We start from the raw sequence: 12042 nt of genomic DNA, 5'->3' as shown, positions 1-12042 counted from the left end.
TCCGCGTACCACGAGCCAATTACTCATCGTGCGTACCTAGCCCTCTGCTCGGTGCAGTAATCCGATTTTATGCGCCCCGTGCAGGTATGGTAAGAGAAGATTGCACATTACTTACTTCCTAGACACGGCGCATGATTAATGGCTTGGTACGTTTGTGGCGGCGCTGCAGAGGGCTTAGACCGAGAGTTCACCAGCGACTGGAACACTCCCTAGCTCCCGTCCGCATTAATCATCGGACAAAAAAACAAGGATGAAAAGTGATAAATAGAATGCACAATAAAATTTATTAAATACCACCATGAACGCCAACAAGCACCACGGAGAAGATCAAGCAACAACAGGAGAACTGCAGGGCCACATTAAGATCGTACAAACAAATTGGATCGCGCTCGGTAGCGGTAACTGAGGGCCCTTCGCGGCACCGCACGCTCAATGACCAATTGTGGAGCGTCGTGTTGATGCTCCAAGTGTTTCGAGACAAATGAACGTATTGTAGTGGTGGCTGGTCGTTTACACGATTAGAGTGAACACGTTTTGCGGAAGATCATTTTTTTATAGCCTTTTGTTCTGCTACTGTCATTCGTGGCGCGTGGTTTATGAACGAGGTGAGCCTCCCGTTTTCTTTATGAGGCGTTAGTGTCAGCCAGCGTCACTACAGACAACTCGACCGCCAGACAGAAGCAAGCCATTAATTAAGCGTCGCGGCGTGCACACAATGTAGCGTTCAGTTATAATAAACTCTACGATTGATTCTCGTGTTAAGTCCAGGACGGCTTTTAGCGATCTGTATGGGCACCTGGAAAGTAGTAGGTAAAAAATGGAGATTGCATATATGTATAGCATTTCTTATATATATTTCTTATATGTATATGGTATATACGATATCGTTATAGTTGTCACTGCAAACTCTCTATTCAATCAAATCCTGCAGGCGCGGTGCTGGATTTGGTAGTACAGTACAGTGGATTCGGTGTACATGAACCTAAACATGATTTCAACGTGCACTCCCATGGCAAGCAATTCAAAGTGCTAATTTACATAAGTTTACACCTTGACAACAGCTGTAATAATCTGGTTATATATGGTGTTCCTATGTAATTTTACTTATGGCAACAAACACAAAAACAAAGCGTCACAATCGAAACGTTAACTGCAATTTGCAAGACAACGGGTTTGAAATGGTCCGAACCCATCTACAATCTCGGAGCACTGCTACAATCCTTGTTTGGCTACTCAGTAAATGTCAAGTAAACTATTGAGTCCATGTTTGTATCCTGCCAAACTATTTCTCAATCCGATTCTATTGATTTTGTATCTCGCTGACTCACACTCCTTCTCAATTCCATTTTTTTTTCTTCGCTTACTTACAATTCCCCCACACAGCTTAGGAATGCCTCACGATGACGACCACCGGTGTCAACGGTATCGGGGCGACTCATCCGGAAACAATCGTATTATGTCACGTACGATCGACCATAACACACATCCATGGCAGTGGTCTAATTGTTCGCGACAGATTCTTAGCGAGTACTTTGAGTAAGTAAATTTCCTCGTCTTCCTAAATCCCGAATACTTGTTTATGTTTAACGCAAAAAGCCGTATTTTTTGTAGTTATCTTTATTGACCATAATTTATTTAATGACGTCAACATAACTCCATCTTCTATCAGCATTGCTGTGTTATAAATTTTGATATCGACAAACTCATCGGCAATCAAACGTCACACACTGGTGGGCCATCGCCACCAAACGCGATCGAGTGCGTGCCGGTCGAGCAGGATCATTAATCGTTCAGACCCACACAGACGCGGTTAGGCCCTCATCCTAAAACGATTCTTCGGTTGGCTTTTTCTTATTAGTAAATGATTGCCACCGCTGCCACACACACGCACGGTTTCCATTTTTATGCAATCCCTCCGGAGTTCCCTTTCTATTGGTCAAAAATCCACACGAGCTTCGAGGCGGTTGCGACACCGAGGAAGGGTCGAAAGCCTACACGCACTCGAACCCACGTGCCTGGAGTCGATTTATGATCGGTCGATAATTAATGAAATTAATTTACCGTTGAATTCGATGACCACCCGACGACGCTAGCAAATAAAACAAAACCCTGCCGAGCGAATCTTGTCTACAGTTTCCTTTCTATTTCTGAGACGTTGGACCACGGTGGTCGTTTATCGACGGGTACGAAAAGAAGTGAACATAATAATGATGAATTAATGTTCACATTGAAAGCCAAAAATCATCATGGTTATCTTTTCATTTTGCATTTTGTTGGAATGTAGGTTTTTGAAACAGAAATTAGGCATGATGTTTTAACTTCTTATTTGTTCTCTGTTACAAAGTACAAAAATAACAATAAGCGTGAGTCGCATAACATTGCACTCTAATCTATGCTATACCATAGGTGCATTGAGCACGCCTGCCAACCAGGACCACCCAGTACATAACGGGAATAATAATAAAACGCAATAAATGCATCGAATATATCGTTAGCATAAATATATGCTCTCCATAAGCACCAGCATAGCATTTTTTTGTTGGTGTATGTGCGTTCATTATTTTCCTTTCTGTGATTTTTGAAACGCTCCCATCATTCATTGTGCCCAGCATGTACGGTGAAGATACCAAACATGCGGCACATTGTTGTCAATTTCGATTCTTGCCACCCTCCCCAATGCCCCTCGGCAAATACTGAACGATAGCGTTGAACTCCCCGGCTCATGCTTTCACCGCTGTTATGTTCACCAACGACAAGCAACATAATGCTGACAATATGCACCTTCCTGGGCGGTCAACTATGCACTTGCATGAGCGTGCTACATAATGCTGTAAGCATGTCGTATATTCTTCTCCCTGCTTCGCTCGCAAAGTGAAAGTTAACTGCATCGAGAATGAAGCAAAGAAAATCAATAAAAATTCTGACCAAAAACAAAAGCTACCTTCTGCTTCTTCTCAAAAATGATGCACTTATTTGACAGGGTGGTCTCAAGAGCGTTTCATCTCTGCTAAAGTTATGAGGAAACGGTGCACAAATGAAACACTTGATTTATGTCAGTTTTTTTTTGTTCTTGAAGAACTTTTTGTACACTTGCTTCAGTCGGTAGCAATGTATTTTTATAATAGCCCTTGCTAGCTATCTATGTGATCAAAATATATAATATTTTATACTACGTATTTTATACAAAATTGCAATTTTTACGACATAACTTATATGATTAAAACATTGGTTTATTTTATAATGTTAGACAATTAAATACTCTTAATTCTTTAGACACTCTAAAGACCTTTTTTTGCTTTTCATTCATATACGGCATCACATTAAAGTTAAGAGTGTTATTGTAAGAATTTATTTAAAAAAATACAACGAACTTTAATCTTTAATTTCTTAATTTTTAAATAAACATTTGTTGACCTCATAAATCTACAAAATGTCTTCTCTCGAAATTTGCACACCACAGAAAACACAAACTCAACTACCGTTGCCCTTTCCCAAAAATATTGCAGTAGCATGCACCGCCTCATATTTTACTACTAATCAAATAATTGATCAGCACCGATCAAAACAATCTCGGTACGATTTTTTAACGGAAACACGGGTTGGGTAAAATGTCGGCTTCAAAGAGAGTGAAGCAAATCCCGGCACTGTCGGACGTCGACAACTAAAATTGATTGAAGCAGTTTATTGTTGTTTTTGCCTCTCCAGCGGCAGGATGAATTATGTGTATGCAATTGTATCGCCTGGTTGTCCGGTGCAATCAGGGATGGTGCGAAGCGTAACCTACGCGCTGCAAACCTTCCTCATCTCCCCTTTCAAAGAGTGGAATGCGAAAGGCCGGCAGCCAGTGGCAAGATAAATCACCTTTCCTTACGCAATTCAACGCGCTCGCCAGCAAGGATGCCGACACCGAACGGCCAAACGGCACGTAAAAGGAAGTCATCTTTATCCGTTGAAATCTTCAACTTGCCTGCAGTTGGCGGGTGGAAAGAGAGTTTGATTTACGTCCGTAAACAACGTGCGTGCTGTACATATTTTCAACACATTAATATGCAAGTTCGAGCAAGAGAGTAAAGGGAACATGTTTGCTGAACGGATATGTGCTTAGCACTTTTTTCGGGAGTCATTGGTTCGTTCTAAGCGTGACATGCTGTCACAACGAGCGATTCAAATGAAATATATCTTATCTTGTGCGCTATTTTGACTGCTGGTCGTGTCTGCTGCTATTTAATTATTTTCTCTGAACTTTAATACCCTAAAACTCTCCCACGAAGCTATTACACTGTTCTACCTGTTGTCGACCACTCAAATGGCATTTATATTTATATGATTTATATAAATCACTCATGATCACATTCCTCCGAATTCCATCCCGATCACTTGCCGTTAATTCCGAACAAAGCGCATATCAATTACCATGAACTAAGTACCGGCGCTCACCAAAGGCAACCGACAAAATGGGATTAAAAGTCCATATAGCCGTAGAAACCCCAAGGGTGTAATGTTCCGAGTATTGTTACTTATTATTACCGAGTGTACCTCCTTAACTTGGTATGAAAATGAAGGAAAGGGGCAAACCGAGGAGCTTAGATAAAAAGGTATTACATCGTGATGACAGATAAAGGTGTTCCAGCCAAAGGCGCAACGATACGGACAATCCGCTTATTCGGTGAGCTGTGCAGACCTGTAGGGATTACCAGACACTAAAAACCTGAAACGCAGCGGGTTGATTTTATTTTTTGTTTCGCTTGTTTTTAGCTTTCCTTGAGATCGTCACCGGTGTGTGGTGGGCGCGAATGAATGTTAAATCCTGCCAAAAATGTTGCTATCACGGTCACAAAACTGGTCCACATAACGCAAAACCTTTGCTTTCCATACATCTTTCACCCAATTAGTGGGGCCATTTCTTTTTGGCTCTACCTGTCTGCCACAGAGGCACGGAATGATCGCAGTCCATCGCACTTTGCAGATACTTTGGACAGTTATTTTAACAACTTTTAAGTGCACCACAAAGCCATACCACCCTGGAGTGCCTTGTTAAGCTGTCTTTGTACGTTGCAATCGCCTTTCCTTCCCGGACACCGACTGCAGGCGTATTCCACTTGTTAGACTAACTCACGAACTGTAACCAAACTGCAACAACAGCAAACACATTCTGCAGATTTTTTTTTGCTTCCTACCAAAATAAACCGCTGCATCACTGTCGGGCGACTTTCATGTCAATGTTTTATACAGACAGGAATGAATGTGTGTGTGTTTGTGTATGGATGTGTCGGTTCGTTGGATAAGGCAAGGCAGCATATGCCTTGGCCTCTGGGCTTTCGAAAAAGGGAAGAGCATCGGTTTACATCCCAATTTGGTATTTGGATTGGTGTGAGGCACGGGGAGGGGATGGCGGTGTGCAACACAGCAATCACGCAGCGCGTTTAATTTCCGTGACCATTTTTTGTTCACCACAGGTTAGGTTTAATTTGCTTCGTTTTCCCCAAAAATAAAAAAAATACCCCAAGGGTAAATAAAAAGGTCCTTTGGCAGGACAAGAAAACATACCTTCCGATCATATCGATTGGCCAGTATAAGACCGCCCCATATTAGGCGAAGAATGACTTCATCAACCGGCGGTGTAATGATGGGTAAGATATTCCTCCGGGACACAGCAAAGCCCAACGAGTCATTATTAAACTGCATGCGGCATTTTTGACTGCCATACTTGTGGGGAACGATATTACTTGAACATATGAGTGGAGGAATAATCGTGCAACAAGCTATTGATTGTATACTGTATACCAGCTCAACCAATATTGTCTGTCATTTATTACGATCTTAATTCTGTGATATTGTAAAATTGTGGTTATTTGGTGAACGTTCCCTAGTAAAGAGGTGGATTCAAATAAATTCTATCCTATGAAGCAACATGCGGGCAACATTTTGATATAGCTTTATAAGACACATCTCGCATAGCATTAGACTCAGCGTGTCCTATAAACCCCGTGTGATCATTAATCTCCCAGGTGTAAGCCCTGCACGACAGCAGCGAGCCATTCTTCACAACTCCTTTCGAATACCACTGGTTGATTAGTTCGCGGAGTAATTTTTCATGCTAATTCCCTGCGATGTGCAATCAACACTTTCTAATCCCTTCCATAACCGCATCACCTAGACCCCGAGAGGTGCGTATCGCATTGTCGTCGATGAAACCGTTTAGCATTCATCGCCATCAAACCATCTTTGCGCTGTGCTGTGCAAACCATCCCTTCACCGTGGAGCAGCCCTATCGTTACATCGCCCGCTCGTGCGTCGTCTGGTCAATGTCCTACCGCGCGACGACCCACAAGTCCGCAGCAACCGGGTTTAATTGACCGGCCGGCCGCAGTGTCTACTGCAATTACGCTGCCACGAATCCTGCCCAAGTCAGCGCGGTCCAGACCGAAGGCACTAATGCTCACGGGTCGACTGCATCGCAAAAATGCGATCGCGAAACGGTCAATCACATATTAACGATTTCCTTCGTCGCACGACCGTGCATACACAATTTCGGTGCGTCAGTAGCACACAGCACGCGTCCCGACCTAGGACACGATCATTTTGCATGTCCACGGCCAGGACGCTTATCGGTTGCACAATCCGCGTGCATAATGTCATAAATATTCCAAATCCCGACACCCTTTTTGCCATCCCGACACCGTTGGCGAGATGCAGGTTTACGACCTCAATCAAATATTCTCATTGGCTTCATTGGGTGTTGGAGCGATCGCCAGACGAACGCAATAAAATAAGTCTGCTGCCCATCCGGACGACTCAGAATGATAATAAGTCCCGATAGTGATCTGGCTCTGGTTATTGAAGCTGTATCTGTAGCTGTACGTCCATGTGCTTTAACGACTTGCTGCTACTTTCGATCGGTTACGATCACATGATTCTAGGCAAGAACAAATTGAATGCTATTCTACGCGGTAGATGAACGTGAAACTATACACAACCCTCTCTTCTGCACAAGCCGACAGTACATTTGATTGCTGCGGTTTTATTATTCTATACGGGTTTGCATACATCCTTGCAATAAAAAAATCTACCCCAACCACAAGAAGATTGCTTGGGCGCGGCAGTCAGCTGTCGCTTGTGCACGGAGGCAAAATAGTTAAACTAAACGATATAATGTCGATCGATTAAAATCAGTGGAACGGGATCGAGAAAGGTCGAAATTTGCATAAACCCGCTAGTTGTTTTGTTTCGTTTCGGTTCCCCACCGAAACTCGGAACCGTTTTTATTTTGCACGTTTCACCAATTTGTTCTTCTTTTGGTCAATTTCATTCGCCCGTACATCGTTGTACCGCACAGAAAACATCCAGATAACTGCATGCTGAACCACCCTTCGCTTGATCTGATGACGTCCGGCAGTATGGACTCGATGCTGGCGGGAGAAAAGTTCACCAACGACAAGCAGTGCGAGCTGGTGTTTGGCAATGGATCAAAAATCTGCTCCTACATGCCGCCGTGCGCACGGCTTTGGTGCAGCTGGGAGAACGAGATGTCCGGCTGCAAAACGCAACACATGCCCTGGGCGGACGGTACCGAGTGTCAGGAGGGACACTGGTGCCAGAAAGGCCAGTGTGTACCGATCGACCGGACAGCGCTGAAACCGCAGAACGGTGGCTGGAGTGCGTGGAGTTCGTAAGTAGCGCGCTGTGCAGCGATCCTGCACCCACGCACAGGGGATTGAAGTTTAATACCATTTTATACCTTGCTTCCTGTCAGATTCAACGAATGCTCGCGGACCTGCGGTGGCGGCATACAGGCGCGCACCCGCGAGTGCGACTCGCCGAAGCCAAAAAACGGGGGCAAATTCTGCACCGGATTACGCATCGAGTATCGGCCCTGTAACACGCAGCCCTGCCCGAGCTGGCGGTATAACTTCCGCGAAGAGCAGTGCCACGAGATGGACGGCCAGAACTTTGACGTACCTTCGCTGGAGCCGAATGTACGATGGACGCCTAAGTATGGCACACCGGTGGCGGACCAGTGCAAGCTGCTGTGCCGCGTGCAGGACAAGAGTCTGTACTTTATGCTGAAGGAAAAGGTGATTGATGGCACACCGTGCACGTTTCCCGAGGACAGCTTCGATATGTGCATTAATGGGCAGTGTCGCAAGGCGGGATGCGATTATGTGCTCAACTCGGACGCCAAGCTCGACCAATGCGGTGTGTGCAGAGGGGACAACTCTACCTGCCGGCCGGTCACCGGACGCCTTAATTTAGGCAAGGGTGTCGTACGCAGGGTGTCGTCCGACGGCCCAATGGAGTTCCGCATACCGGAAGGAGCCACCAGCATTAACATCATTAACACGGGCTACATGAAGGATGCATGCTATTTGAGTAAGATTCATCGACAATCGGCATTTATGTTCCCATTCTTATCATGCTTCCATTCTTAACATGTTCCGTTCCATTTGGGTTTTTTTTGTGTAGGTGTAATGAGCGGCAACGAAATCATCTTTAACGACCCGAAACATCTCACACCGCACACGAGCAGGCATCGATTGTTTGCTGGCGTGCGACTAGAATACACTGTCACCAGTTCCGAAGAACGCATCACATCCACCTTTGGGCGACCGCTCAAGGAAAAGCTAACGGTGCGAGTTATCCACAAAAAGCACGTCGAGCTACACAAAGGCTTCGTAGACTACAGCTACATGGTTCCAGTACACCCGTTCGGAAATACGCTCTCCAACGCGATATATTCGAAAGTCGAACCTGATCCCTACGATCATCCTCACCATACGCATCATTCGCACTACAGTGGCAACAGTGTCCACCGGTTGCAGCCCACGGTTGCGCCGACGCCGGAATCACCCTACCGATGGGAGTTGGCGCCGTGGACGGAGTGCGACCAGCAGTGCACGGGTAAGAAGCGTCGTACGGCCATCTGTGTCGACGCCGAGGCGCAGCAGCAAGTGTCGCCGGACTATTGCAACCAATCGGTCAAACCGCAGGACGAGTTCGAGTCATGCAACACGGAATGTCATTTCTAGTAAGTCACCACACTGTCCCGTACAGGGTGAGACCCGTCTAATGAGCGCGTGCGATTTTATTTGTACAGCTGGGAGCCCGGCCGTACGGAATGTTCCAGTGCGTGCGGGGAGGGCACCAAGAAGATCGAGTACAAATGCGTCCGATCGTACTCGCAGACGCAACGCAAGGAGCACGTGGACGATGCAATGTGCTACGGCTCGACGAAACCGGTCAACATCCGGGAAACGTGCATGGGTCCCTGCATGAACGCGACCTGGCTGTACTCGCAATGGAATAAGGTTACAAGCAAGCTCTACTACCACCCGGTGAATATCGACCCCGCCGTACAACGTTTACTGACCGGGTTTCTTTCTCGTTCTTCATTTCTTTCTTTCTCGCTTTCTCTACTTGTGAATTGTCCACCGAACGTACTGTGAACCTTCAACCTTTCGGGTGCTGGCCCTGTTTTCAACCAACGCTTGGGATGTGCCTTGTCTGCTGTCGGGTGAAAAATGGACGCCCTTTCATGTTTTGTTACGTTACGTTATGGTTCCGTGTCCTGTGACGTACCCCCACCGTACTCTATGTTCATGTCTGTGTGTCTGTCTCTCCCTGTAATGGTTCACTGTGTATCGTCCTGTATCGTCCTTGCATCCTCGCGTATCGACACACCTTATTTATCCATCGTCACGGTTCGGCGCGCAGTGCTCCTGCTCCGATCGTACTCAGAACCGTACCGCCAAGTGTCTCTCCGAACCGAACGGATTTCCGATCCAAGATGCGTACTGTGAATTCAGGGAGCAAAAGATTACTGTACGATCTTGCGATGCGGACCAGGCGGATTGCGCGAGATGGGTTAAAGGAGAACTTACCCCGGTAGCTATATGTTTCACCTTCTCGTGTTTTATTTCTCATCCTATTTCGAGTTCCACATGTTTAAGCGTTTCATTGCCTACCTTTAGGCGCACTGTCATGCTTTATTCTAAACCCCTTACTATATTGGGACAGCGTGCGTTTGTAAATATTTCCTTCATCAAGGGACCAGTTGGACTCCCTGCTATTATCTAGTTTCTCTTTGTTGTTGTTTTGCATGCTTTTATAGCGAATTTCAAATATGCTTTATATTAGAGTGATCATCCTTTTGAACAGCTAATAATGAAGTTTCTTAACACGTTCATCCCTATGGGGGTCCCCATGGACCGCAAGTGAACTTTCCCGTATGCTCCGTGCCTGGGGACATTAGTTAGTCTTTTACTTAGTCTTTCACATTATTCTTTTGCTGAGGAACAACAATCATTGCAAACCACTGTACTCTACACTCATGAATTGCAGCGGTGCACAGGTAGAATAATCGTGTTCTAAGAATTATTGCGATTGACGAAAATCCCATTGCCCTTAGAGTATTCATGAACAGAGAAGAGTTGAAAATAACGCAACCAAGAAATCGCTACATGTATATTTAGTTCAAATTCAACTGTCTGCGTTGATGCTGGCGGAACGGATAATTGATAAAAATAAGTAAAAATCCGGGCTGAACGTGTTAAGAAACGATCGTTGATCTTATTTTATCATTATTGTTAATGTTAAGCATAGACGCATACCAAAAACATTTTAACGACAAACATTATGCTCATACGTTACCGTGATTGCCATTTTTAATTAAAGCTGTTAGGCTGCCTTATTACTCTTGCTTGTTGGATTCCTCACCAGCTACATTGTATATAGTGTGCTTATTTAGTCGTTAGATGCATGCATTAGTGTATACCCTTTCAATCAATGATCCCCCATATCATTGATACTTATTTTGATGTGCCCAATTTTTTTTACCTTTCAACCTCCTTCGCGTCCCGCTTCCCGTGCAGTGTTCCGTTACCTGTGGCGAAGGCCAACGTGCGTACGCTCTGCAATGTATGCTTAAAAATGTAAGCGTCAATGCTGCCTTGTGCGGGGCCCGTCCTGCACCGGACGTAATGACCTGTACCATGCCGCCCTGCGATCAAAAGGTTTGTGTGTGTGTGTCTATGTGTTTTTGGTAGCTTCCCTTCTAACCCATAGCGATCTCCTCCTCCTCCTCTTCTCCCACTCACAACAATAGTACATGTTCGGTCCAAATCTTTTGTCGGCTGGTTCTCTACAATCGGTTGTCAGATATTGTGTAGCTTTCGCTTTTGTTTCTCAATGTTCCTATTCAATGTATGTTTGTTTATCAATGTTTACGTTAAATGTCTTCTTTTTGTTTCCCTTCATTGAAACTGTACCATTTTACAATACATATTTTCCATATTTTTCATTCTTTGCCACTGATAAACGAGAATGAAATTTGTGAGTATATTATAACACACTACTTTCAGTTATTTGTGCGTTAAATGCACACAAATAGAGGCGCATATTTGCATTGTTTTCAACAGTACATCCTTATGCTTTGTTATTGATAAAAAAAAGAACCGTTCAGCACCGGAACCACCGAAGTACAACCAGATCCATGTAATTCGACTCAAAATTTCCCCTTCCTTTGTCTATCTATCTTCCCAACCGGTGTCACCATTATTCGTAGCCAATGCCTAACACCCAATACTCATCCTTTCGGAACGACGTACAGCCAAACCAGAGCATGAAAAATGTCAACTACCAACCGACTCCAGAGCCAAGCCCTGTGCCGCGCGGGCAGTGGCGTGCCTATAGCTATTCCAACTGCAGTGCCGAATGTGACGGCGGTTTTAAAAAGCGCCTGGTGCGCTGCCTGTCCGAAACGGGCCAGACATTGGATGAGCGGTACTGTCCCCATCCCAAGCCGGTGACTCAGATCAATTGCGCCAACGTTCGCTGTCCTTCTTGGAACTTCGGTACCTGGAGCAAGGTAAGTGCACAACGATCGCCCCAAACATCTCCGATCGTCCATCCGTCCCACATCTGTTCGTCGGATTCAGCAAACCACATCCAATGTTTTCCATCCTAAGCGAGTATATTTTGCCAGGAGGTAGGAGCGAAGGATTCACACTGCTTACATACATACAATACTGCACAGACACACCCACC

General features: G+C 45.2%; 1 protein-coding gene across 8 annotated transcripts in view; it reads left to right on the top strand.

Annotated features, from left to right (window-relative positions):
* The window catches only part of LOC120948177 (A disintegrin and metalloproteinase with thrombospondin motifs 9), a 146602-nt gene that overhangs the window by 126675 nt on the left and 7885 nt on the right, over positions 1 to 12042 (top strand). For 4 of the 8 annotated variants that reach the window (XM_040364236.2, XM_040364244.2, XM_040364239.2 and 1 more), the window contains 8 exons: positions 1384 to 1536; positions 7337 to 7669; positions 7754 to 8370; positions 8464 to 9025; positions 9095 to 9305; positions 9712 to 9882; positions 10869 to 11009; positions 11561 to 11863. In XM_040364236.2, the coding sequence (XP_040220170.2) occupies positions 1384 to 1536; positions 7337 to 7669; positions 7754 to 8370; positions 8464 to 9025; positions 9095 to 9305; positions 9712 to 9882; positions 10869 to 11009; positions 11561 to 11863 (2491 nt within the window). Of the gene's footprint in view, positions 1 to 1383; positions 1537 to 7336; positions 7670 to 7753; positions 8371 to 8463; positions 9026 to 9094; positions 9333 to 9711; positions 9883 to 10868; positions 11010 to 11560; positions 11864 to 12042 lie in introns of all 8 variants that reach the window. The other 4 variants (XM_040364237.2, XM_040364238.2, XM_040364242.2 and 1 more) reach the window with 4 other exon arrangements.

Source organism: Anopheles coluzzii, chromosome 2, assembly GCF_943734685.1.
Source record: "Anopheles coluzzii chromosome 2, AcolN3, whole genome shotgun sequence".
Taxonomy (NCBI): Eukaryota; Metazoa; Arthropoda; class Insecta; order Diptera; family Culicidae; genus Anopheles; species Anopheles coluzzii.
This window is presented reverse-complemented; position numbering and strand designations above follow the sequence as displayed.